Here is an 11496-nt window from a genome sequence, read left to right on the forward strand (position 1 = left end):
AAATAAGGGTTATTATTTTTCCTGCTATTCACAGGTCAAAGGGGTCTGCAGTGACTTCTCTCTGGGGAGGTAGATTAAGACCCGTCCTAACGTCCACTTCCGTCCAAGCAATTTGAGAACGCCTGGCAGATTTTGTAGTTCTTGAGACGGTTGAGGGGCTCGAATACTAGACGAAAATGAGCGGGCATGGTAGACGATTCATTTATTTCTGTGGAAGTATTCGTGGAGGGAGAGACGATGCAGCTCTATACAAGCGTATCATAGATCAGCTGAAACAATACGGTGATGTTTTGACAGAACATATTGCTGATCCCAACTTGCTAGACAAAGAACAAGGTTTGTCACGAGAAACGGTCAATAATTTAGTCTTAATATGACAATTCTAAATCGAGTGAAGCCGTGATCCTTGCAGGTGAGCAGCAATTTTAGCAGTTGCAGAAAAAACGACTTAAAAAAAATTCAAGCTTCGAGGGAATTCGAACCCGTGCGCATGACTCGCAGATACTAGTTGGGTGCGACATATGGTTGGCCGCTATTACCAACTGTGTACAGTTAAGCTGCCAAGCCACACGTTGGGACCGTAGCATATCATTGGGGGTTCTTTTCCGTGTTCTAAAGCGCACAAGCATTAAGTATCGTAGAGATTATGCAGCATAGCTGGTTAGAGATCAGAAGAAGAACTTTATTCCTCATGGAACAGAGCCAACTTCTCAGATCCCAAATCTATGCATGTTCAGTTGAGAGAGTGCAACGTTTCTTTCGTGGGACATGTTACAAGAAAAAGAGGATCTTTTTAGAAAAGATCTTCATGGGAAATAAATGTGACATTAAACTCCATATCTGACTGGTTGAATTGCAAATACTGTAAGGAATGAATTGTTTGATCATTTAGCTAAAACAAAATGATTGCAAACTTGGCAACTTGTTCATCATTTTTACAGAAGAATTTGTGACTTGACTCATGTTTGGCAGAAGTTAAATTTTCCCCAGCATATTTTTATTTTTAATTTTCCTGTCTCACCTTATTTTAATAAATGTATCACAACAAAGAAGTTCCTTTGGCCACACATGAAAAACAGCTGTTAAAAATAAACTGCCATAGCTTTTGGCCTTAACCCTTCCTCAGTGAATACATTTTAGGCTTTTCTGTTGAAGTTTATACCACGACAGTGTGAGAAAGTGTTTCCATGTAGCCACAGATTGCCTCTTTTACCTGCACTCAGCTGAATGATTAGAAAAGGAAAGGTTTCTCATACTCAGTCAGTACCTAGTCAGTGCACTAATTAAGTTGTCATTCATTTTACTTTAAGCTTTATACTAAATGAAGTACATTTTTTATTGGATATCTTTAGGTAGTGACAAGTTTATTCATGACCGTGACATGGCCTGGTTGGAAAAGTCTGATGGTAAATTGCATACAGTTTGACTCACTAGTTCTAAGTAATAATTCTCCATTCTGTCTATCATGTATTTCTTATGATGTCAGTTCTGAGGGTTTGGTGTCAAATCAAATGATATTCCCCAGGTGTTATTTTTCAATCTGTTTGAAAGTCATATTGATAGAGTATTGATATCATGTGGGAAATTACTTCTTGGTCAGCCCTGGAATTGAAAAAGTTTTTTAAATCCATCCATTGTCCCTCTGGTTCACAAACACACACATATTATGTTGATACTCTTCTACAAAGTCAAATTGATGGTCAACTTGTCTTTATGAAAATAAAAGTTGTTTCTTTTTCTTCAGCAATAGTTGCAGAAGTCACTCAGCCTTCCTTGGGAGTTGGATATGAAATAGGGAGAGCATTTGAGAAGAAAAAGAAGATTCTTTGTCTGTTTAGACCTGACAGTGGAAAACGTAGGTTTACATGTCAACCAAATGTGTTATTCTGAGCCACACTATAAATGTCATAGATAGTGCTTGATTGATTTAGGTTGTTGATCCCAGCAATATTGCTGTCACACCTCAAAATTGGTGCTGATAAATGCTTCAGCAGCCTCATTCCCTCCAACCCTGCATATCTCTCTTACCCTACTCTTAGGCTACTCCTACCACACCCCACCTGCTGACCCCTATTTCCCCTTTTCCCCTTTTCCCCTGACCTCTCTCTTGCTGTATATCCAGGCAACAACTGCTCTGTACTCCCCCATGCTTGACAGACTTTGTAGCATCTGTTTTTAAACTGTTGGGCTAGTTATGCTGTCTAAGGAACTTTTGTCCAAAAATCCAAATTCTGAAGCTTGCGCAACATGCAACTGACCAATAAAATAATGATATTTTACTATTCAATTTAAATAGTATTGCCCAGAAAACTCATAATCTGAAGTTACAGAAACATCCAGCTGACCAATCAATTAGTGGTATTTTTACCATAATATGTAATTAGTATTTTTTTTCTTGCTTGTAGATCTTTCTGCCATGATCGGGGGAGCAATTGGAGAAAACGTGCAAGTGAAGAATTATAAAGAGGAAGATGTTCCTGAAATCCTTAAAGAGTTTTTTTCTTCTATTTAATATTCAGCACAGAGTTGCTTGGACAGTGGAGTTTTATTGTCTATTTTTGTCTTTTATTTACTTTTTGTGCCTCAGTACAATTTAAGAAATTTATTGGGCATAAAAATTGTGCGAATTTTGTAGTTTGTCTTCAATCTAAAAGTACAAGTTCTCTCTAAATAAAAACATCTAAAATAAAACACTGAAAATTTAAGGTAGACATTGTGGAAGGAGGTCTTAGAGTAAAAACTGCCCTTGTCACGCGGAGAACTAAATATATCTGAATGTTTCTTGTCATGCTTCACGTGTAGATCAGTGTTGCGCTGGTTGAAACACGAGTTACGGCAATGTATAGGTTTTTTCTTAATTCCACTTCACTTTTAGAAATATGTATGTTGACAATAAACATTATGTTTTCTTAGAAGAGGAAATGATTTAGACTATGATTTTAATTTGTCTTTTTTTTCCGTCTGAAGTTTTGTGCGAGGAGAACGTGAACAGCAGGTATCGTCCCAGGGGTTCCATACCTCGCGCGTAACTCCGCTTGGCGCCCGCTTCCCTTCGCGGTCGGGATGTCACGCAACGCTCCCCCGGCGTGACATTCCCAAAAAACAGCTGCAAAGGAGACGACGCGGTCGACTACGCGCGCTTTCGCTTGGAAAAAAAAGACCAACCTTTTTCGCTGGCAAAAAACACGCCGAATTTTGTCTGTTAGCATTTTGTGTTCGCGGTTTCCCTAACGTAATTCCCTAACTCATAACATCTTACACTTTTTCCTAAATCTATGTGAAATGAAAACTCTACTCTATAATCAGTTTATGATACTTATCAGGCTGTGATTGTGTAGCTTATGTTGTTAATATTTCGCCATATATTAATCCGTTTTATTCAAAGGATTAAACACTTAAATATAGCTATATATAGCTGTATTTCATAAAAAAAGGGGGCCATTTCGTAAATCCGTAATCGGAAGAAAAACTATGTGAAAGAGAACTTTAATAAGCAGCCGTAATCTCAAAACGAAACTCAGATGTCTGGAAGATTACAAATTGACTGGCGCAAAGTAACATGTACCACTCTGGGATATGAATCTCTCCAACTAAATTTATGTGAAAACTTTCAACTTCCACGTGCGATCGAAGGCTAAAATTCAAATTGATTCTTACGGTTTCGACAATTTTCCACCACTCCGTCATTTTATCAATTATCTAAAAAATACGGAGTGTGAGAAAGACATTACAAAACAAATAACTTATAAAAACAAAGTGCGACAGGTTTATATTTTCCTGAGTTCTGACTGAGATGGATACACGTACGCAAAGAAGCTGAACATAAAAATCATGTGTTAACAGAGCCCGCTTGTCACGGTAAAATCGAGACGGGCAGCTTATGGTCGAACCGAACTTAAATGTGACCCTGGTTCCCGTGGAGGAGGGGGGCATCACAATGCAGTAGAAGAAGATGCTCCACCCGGCAAGGCATCTTGCAAAATAGGCAGCAAATAATGATGTCTGGCGAAAATTTTATGCCATTCTACGCCGGCTTAAACGCCTACAATTAACTGTGTAATAAAGAAAATAGTTGGTTAAGAATATATGAAAGTTATATATTTGAACTGCGGATAAAGACGTGAATGAAAGTGATCCTCGCAGTAATGTGCACTACTTAGGCAGTAGTGAAAATAGTCTTCATTTAGATTTACAAATTTTTGTTAGAACATCGATCACATCAAGATTTAAAAGTATTTTCTAATTTTGGTTATTTAAGTTGAAAACCAGTTTTCAACCAGAAGTTTTTAATTATCGGTAATGTAATATAAATTATTTAAAAAAAATTTTTTGGTTACATTCTGAACAAACTTCATGACGAAATCTGTCTTCATCCATCATCCTTTTTTTTTTGTTAATTAATTAAATAAGTAAAAATCTTTTAAATAGCGCTACTACTAAATTATGTCAGAACGAAAGGATTTAAAACAGTTTTCCAGTCCTTCATTCTAAAAGATATTTGATAATCATTTAGTAAAATGGTAAAATCCGCGGCACATAAGTTAGAATACGGATCAAAGAACCGGAGTGTGTCAGCTTTTACACAAGCCCTTTACTGTCCCTCTCCATCTGTAGGTTTGTCGTCAACAGTGTAGCCTCCGTTTTCAAAAGGTCTTTTCTCTGCTAGAGGTTCTTCCCCAATATTGATAACGATCTCTTTGGTAAGGTCTTCTTCATAATCAGAGTCCGCTTGCTCACTTGTTTTCTTGCTGAATTTTGGACTCGCTTGGATGTCATCCTGATCCTGAAGGTAACAGAAGTAACAGATACTCAAAATAGCGCCTCCATCGCACATAATTACGGCTACAAACAGCTTAAAAAATGGGAAGACATTCAGAGACATGGTGGACCCCTAAAGGCGCGGAGATGTTGCGAATGCAGTTACTCTCCGTTCAAAACGCGTTAAAGATCGAAAGTTTTTATGTCCACCGGCCGGGGCGAGGTTTTTACAGAGATGAACGGTTTGCTATGTGTTTATCATATGGCGAAATATTATTTATTCAAAGGATTTAACACTTATATATAGAGCTGTATTTCATAAAAAAGGGGGCCATTTCGTTAATCTTAGACGTCATCGGAAGAAAAACTATGTGAAAGAGAACATTATTAAGCAGCTGTAATTTCAAAACGAAACTTAGGTGTCTGGAAGATTACAAATTGGCTGGCGCAAAGTAACATATACCACTCTGGAATATGAATATCATTCAATTTAATTTATCTGAAAACTTTCAACTTTCACGTGCGATCGAAGGCTAGAACTGATTCAAATTGATTCTTACGATTACGACAATTTTCCACCACTCAGTCATTTTATCAATTATCTAAAAAGTACAGAGTGTGAGAAAGCATTACAAAACAAATAATTTATAAAACAAAGTGCGACAGGTTTATATTTTCTCGAGTTCTGACTGAGATGGATACACGTGCGCAAGGAAGCTGAACATAAAAATCACGTGTTAACAAAGCCCGCTTGTCACCATAAAATTGAGACGGGCAGCTTATGGTCGAACCAAACTTACATGTGGTTCCTGTGGAGGAGGGGGCATCACAATGCAGTAGAAGGGGATTTTTCACTCGGCAAGGCATCTTCTTGAGGGCCGGGAAAGAAAAGGCGTTGTACGAGTTGAACTCATGGAAAAGCTAAGGAAATTACCATCTGTCTGCTTGATATTGTATTGATTGTTGAGTGGAATAACCTCTTTCCTGGTCCCTGATGGGTGATGGAGGGCTAAAAACGCTGGAATTTTTTGTCGTGTGTGTGAGAAAGGTTCAGCTGTGTGTACCATTCTTCATCGATGATAGCAAGTTTGCGAAGTGAGTGAGTGAAAACTGGAAAAGAAACAGTTTTGCTCTGTTACGCTCTGATTTTGTCTCAATTGTATATTTTTACGGTATTCATTTGTGGGTGAGCGAAATACTTTTTTCTCCTTACAAAATCTAGTCGAACTGGAAAAAAATTAGGTGAAGTTTTTGTTTGGACAAATCCCGCTTCACGAGACACAGAATATTCAGTTTAGACCGAACGATAGATTCTCGATCAGCCATAATGTCTTAGACATTGAAGCATTCAGTTGAAAATAAACAAAACCTGACAACAGAATTATGCTGCCAGAAAAAGCAAGGCTTTAATAAAAGGCATGTAATTGATTTTGTCTCATTGTCGAACAATTAAAATTTATCATAATTGACAACAGCAGAACAATATCTCTTACAAAACTTTCATTTATAAAAATGGTTTTTGTTATTTCTTGAACAGCTGAGCCATGTTTCCGGTTCAAAACAGTGCAAACGAAAAAATCCAAAGCTTTTTTGACTATCCAAATGTTCATAAAAGAGAAGAAGTTTTATTCATTTTTTTATTCATATTTCACCTGTTTTGTTCTTACGTTTACAACCGATAATAGAAAGTTTCCACTGACGATAAATAAGACACTATTGTACTCTTACTACCCACTGATGCTGCCATGCAAAAACACCTTTGAACTTTTTGCGGTAACTTCACAAGAACACAAAGACTCCTTTACAATATATTTGCACATGATCGTGACATAACCTAGAATAAATTCAATAATAACTGGAGGGAGAGGCAAATTGTATTAAGAGCTCGCGAATGGGGATCGGACATTCGAGAAAATGATCGTTTTAAGTTAGCGTAACAAGATAAACTTCTGGGAATCGCCTGCTCTAAAAATGATTTTTATTATTTCCTGTTTTGAAAAGTAGAATTACGCAGCTAAACAAACTTTGGAATGAAAGCAAAAAGCGCCCACATGATTACAATGATTATGTTTCTCCAGTCATTGTTTTAATTTCATTAGCGTCGTTTTCCCGGTTTGAGAGATTACAGCGTCTTCCTGGTTCTGGCGAACATGCCAGTTAATTTTCTAACAATGAGTTATCTTTTTTTCTTCATGAAAGGAGTGGTCACATGCATACCCAGGTCCCCCTTAGCTAAGCGCATGGAACACATTTGTTTACACATCTGTCCGATTTTGACGAGCTTTTAACTGAACACAAATCCTCACAACTTGATAAAACGGGTCTTAACGAAGCAAATACACACACCCTGCACTCAGTTGAAATCAGAATGAAATCCTTCATTTTTGTCTTCGTGTTGGGGACGTGTGCCCAAGCATGGAGATGGCCGTGGGAATCGAAACCAGAAGGTGAGTATATAAAAATTGTTTCCTTCAATTTCCTCCTTTTTGTTATAACTGTTTTTCAAGCATCAAAAACCGATGGCGAGCTTGCCAGGTCTGCTCTTAAAATTGAACATCAAAACTCATGGCTGTGGATGACAATAACATTGCCTTATCGACCACTCGTAAAACCGTCAAACATATCAATGGTCAAGCGAAACACGAACAGGTGTATTCCTACTCAGAGTTAAGTGTACGATATAGATGGAAAAGATGCTAACCGATTTTCATTTCATCCGGAAAGTTAAACATCAAGTGGCAGATATACCAGCCAACTTGGGCCCCTTTCAGTTACAATTTATTTAGATCGTGTACACCCTTAAAAAATATTGGATCGATCGCGATGTACAATTTATTTAACAACTTATACTGGCACTCGAATCGAAGCCGTTTGAATATTGCTGTGTTTTATTGAAAATTAAATGCCAATTAAGTAGAGCTGCATAGATGGTGCACCTTAAATATAACTCGGCACTTTTCTGTCCTATCGCATTGTAAATTTTGGTCGTCACAATCAAATAATTTAAAACAAACTGCTTCACGTTATAAACAAGGCCCTCGTGTGTGTGTGACTGACCAAGAGAGAGGCAGAAATTCAAATGAATCAAATCGCAAACTTGAAACATTAAGATATCATTTGGTTACGTTGTAGTACAAATTAAAGAACATCGTCCTTCCACGGATAAGCGCCTAAGCTCTAATAAATCTAAAAGGCGCCTCGCGCCTCCCCTGAATAAGCGACCAACCCCAGGCCATAGAGGCAACAAGTGGCCCCCTCGAAAAAAAACCGCCCCCCACCTCCGCCTTCACTTTCCTAATTTGTGGGGATACAAAGAAAACCTCTATATCCACTCAATTTTATAACTTTTCAAACATCAACTATAGCGGAGTCAGTACAGGAGAATAATAAGCGCCCCCTCGATTAAGCGCCCTGCTTCCGATAAGCGCCCCCCGACGAGTCAATTTCTTTCTTATAAGTAATTTTGAAACTATTTTCTCTTCTCAGCACCAGAATGGTCTCAGCTTTCAGGTAATTTATAAGTCAATCATCTATTTGTTTATTCTGCGAAATGTTTTAAATAATCTTAAGTTGTGCATTTTAGCAATGGACTAGTATTTAGGAATGGATCAGCCAGGACCAGCATTTAAAGTTAGTTTTTCTTGTGGTAAACTACAAATTTGAATGAACAAATATCAATGTGAGAGACATTATTGTGAAACAGTTTAGCTATTTTTCACAATCTTTCCAACTCATTGTGTATATAGGTTCTAGCTCCCGGTCATGACGTCTCATACCAACATACCGCGCGGAGTTTGGGTGCCACAATGTCGACTGTAACGTAAGGGACTGGCCATTATTAATGGCCTAGGAGTGGGGGGTTTAAAGGATTTTGGTTGTGTCTTACCTGATCCCCCCTAAGGCTTTGTAATATTCGTATGACCCCCCCCCCCCCAACATCATTGGCAGCTAACTGATAGTCAATTTGCTAAGGTTCCCCCTTTACACTCTGTTGGCGACAACTGATCCCCTCTACGTTCTCCCCTAAAAGAATTCCTTTCTCTTACAGTGACGTGGGGAAAGTTCGACAAATTGCCGCAGGATAAAGACGCAGCGATCAAAACTGGATGGAAATTGACAGCGTCATGTGACGGTAAGATAAGATTTGCCGGAATATACCTCTTTAGCCTATATTTTTTTCCCATTCTAGGTCTCAGGGAATTCACAGCTTTGTCGTTTGCAAATTATGCGTACATACGCACGTGTATGAGACGAAATTTGAATGAAACAGTTTTCTAGGGTATTATCACATGACCTGAACAAACAAGATAACGAGGTCTCTTATTACGAGGCGTTGATTACCCACAATATCGTGATGTCCCATCTTTGTGGTGATGTGCCTAATCTTGTACATCCTCACCGTGCACATGCAAATAACCTTGAACAGAAGGCGAATTCGATCAACTGCGTTTAGCCATGCAAGATTGCCTGGTTAACGTGTATTTGCTTCTACTTTTCATCGAAGACTGAGTCGTTTCATAACGAATATATACAGAGACCTGCTATTCCACCCTTCCGCTGCCTCTACAATGACTGCTTTGGCTTCATTGTTTCTTTTTGAAAGAGTGCGGCAAGCCATGCGCATTTGCTCCTTCATTTTTAGTTACGCTAGTCACTCATGCTACCTCTTTCTACATTGTATTGCAGCAGCCAATTATTTTGCTGGCAATCGTTACGTTCTTAAAGGAGACACCGCAGTGATGCTTCTCTTTGATTCCAAGGGAAAGATAGCTGGAATTCAAAATGGGGTAATGAACACAACTTAGGTTTTACCCTCTTTTACTTTGGGTTAAAAAAATGTCCTTAGTGACGAGTCTTATTTATCGCCGGGGGGGGGGGGGAAGGGAGTTCGGCTCCCAAAATGCTCTGTAATATTCTTATGCTCCCCCCCCGTCCTCCTCACTGGCAGGTAACTGACTGTCAATCTTCGACAGTCTCCGCTGTTGACGGGGACTGTCGATCTGTTGACGACTGTTGACGACCGTTGGTGACTATTGACGACCGTTGACGACTGTTGACGACCGTAGACGACAACTGATCTCCCACTTCGTTCCCCCTGAGAACCATGTAATCCACCCAAAACCTCCATCCATCGCCCGGCGATATCCGGTAACTGCCTCTCTAAGCCTCAAGCCATCGTTCAATTTTAGATTCCCAAGTCAGCTGTTGGAGACTTACGGGCTCCCTGGATTCGTGAAGGGGGTAACTACGTCATAACAGCTTACTTTACCGATCCTGAAACCATCTGTAGTGGACCCAGGCCCGTAACACCTTACTTAGGAGACCAACTTTTGCTACAGATTGGAAACAAGATTTCTAACACCATGTCGATTCCTTTCAAGCAAGAGGATTTGGCTGGAACTAAGTGGGTGCGCGGGGGCTGTTTCCCTTCCATGGGCAAGTCGAAGTCATACCTATTTTATTACTTTCTTTATAAGTAACTTGTTTCCATGCTACTGCCTCATTGAAAATCATAGAGAAGTTTTGGTTAGTCAGGAAGAAGTTCATCAGCCTATAAACGTACAGATCCAAGACTCGGGAGGGTTGCTTATAGCATCAATTTTCCACGATATGTTCAATTTTTTTACGGTCTTGGAAATTTAGTGGTTTATCTTTAGTTTTCGATGATGTGAGAAAAATTATGTTTTACATTAAATTACCTTTTGACTAATTTCAACCAGTAACTGCTTTGCAAATTGACATCTGATTAAACCATCCAGTTTTGGGGTTTTTTCAGGTCGTCATTACTGGTACAACATCTCACCGGATATGGACTGCCGAGACTTTTACCCGATGTTTCTGTTGTACAACAGGGATCGTCTGACCGGTTTTGGCTGGGTCGCCATTGGTAATGCTGACAGTCCACGGTACGAACATCCCCCCGCTAAAAGACTCGGGGTAAGTAGAGTCACAAGGACACAATGTGATGCCTCTTTATCTTTTTTACTTGGACATGTGCGTATATTTGGTGACCGTGTGTGCGTGCTTGCTCGTGTGCTTCTGGGATGTGTTTTTCTCAAATGCTTGTGACGTGAACACTCCTATGCATATAGCATGCTTTTTTTCTAGAGTGTTGTGACCTGGGTGCTCTCATACGCTTGTGGCATACCTTTCCTCAAATACCTGTGGCGTGCCTTGTAACATGCATTTCTCAAATGCTCTGTGCTATGTTAGAATCTGCACGCTTCGCATTATTGCGTGTTTCGATCAATGAATGGAAACGAAGTTTTGTGTTAAGCGAGTGAATCTTTGTTTGTTATCGAGACTAGCGGGAATTTTTCGAAAAGAATTTTTCTAGCTTTCTGAAATCCTTTTGCATTTGAAACTTTTGATCAAATTTATGAAGATGTGCATAGTAGTAAACACTCGAGGGCACAAAGCTACAACATCTTAAATCTTACTCGCTATTAGCGACAAGCAAACTCTTAGCAACAGTTCTTTTACGTTACTTCTAGGATCCACTGACACAAATCAGTCAATGGAAAATAGTGGTCGATGGGATCAATTTAATTATTACTCTCGACTTTTTTTCTCTTTCCAGCTGGGATTCTTCCTATCAGCAACAAAGCCAAAATGCATAGCCAACCTTAAATCATTGACCACGCAACACGTCTATTTGGACAAGAGACCATACCTCAACCTCTGCTTTATTTAGATAACGCCGTTGCAGACACAACCTCTTTACTAGGAGCTCTCCTC

General features: G+C 39.2%; 2 protein-coding genes across 2 annotated transcripts; both read left to right on the plus strand.

Moving 5' to 3' along the window:
* Nucleotides 1-36: 36 nt before the first annotated feature.
* Nucleotides 37-2915, plus strand: LOC131777991 (putative 2'-deoxynucleoside 5'-phosphate N-hydrolase 1). Its single transcript, XM_059094369.2, has 4 exons — nt 37-336; nt 1353-1406; nt 1745-1855; nt 2406-2915. The coding sequence occupies exons 1-4, from the start codon at nt 177-179 to the stop codon at nt 2510-2512; spliced, it is 432 nt and encodes a 143-aa protein (XP_058950352.2). The 5' UTR covers nt 37-176; the 3' UTR covers nt 2513-2915.
* A 4172-nt stretch (nt 2916-7087) lies between these two features.
* LOC131777869 (uncharacterized) lies at nt 7088-11480 on the plus strand. The gene is made up of 7 exons (XM_059094228.2): nt 7088-7205; nt 8245-8268; nt 8807-8890; nt 9445-9545; nt 9948-10194; nt 10535-10695; nt 11339-11480. Exons 1-7 carry the CDS (start codon nt 7127-7129, stop codon nt 11450-11452), a joined length of 810 nt encoding a protein of 269 aa, XP_058950211.2. The 5' UTR covers nt 7088-7126; the 3' UTR covers nt 11453-11480.
* The last annotated feature ends 16 nt before the right edge of the window (nt 11481-11496 follow it).

Source organism: Pocillopora verrucosa, chromosome 8 (genome assembly GCF_036669915.1).
Source record: "Pocillopora verrucosa isolate sample1 chromosome 8, ASM3666991v2, whole genome shotgun sequence".
Taxonomy (NCBI): domain Eukaryota; kingdom Metazoa; phylum Cnidaria; class Anthozoa; order Scleractinia; family Pocilloporidae; genus Pocillopora; species Pocillopora verrucosa.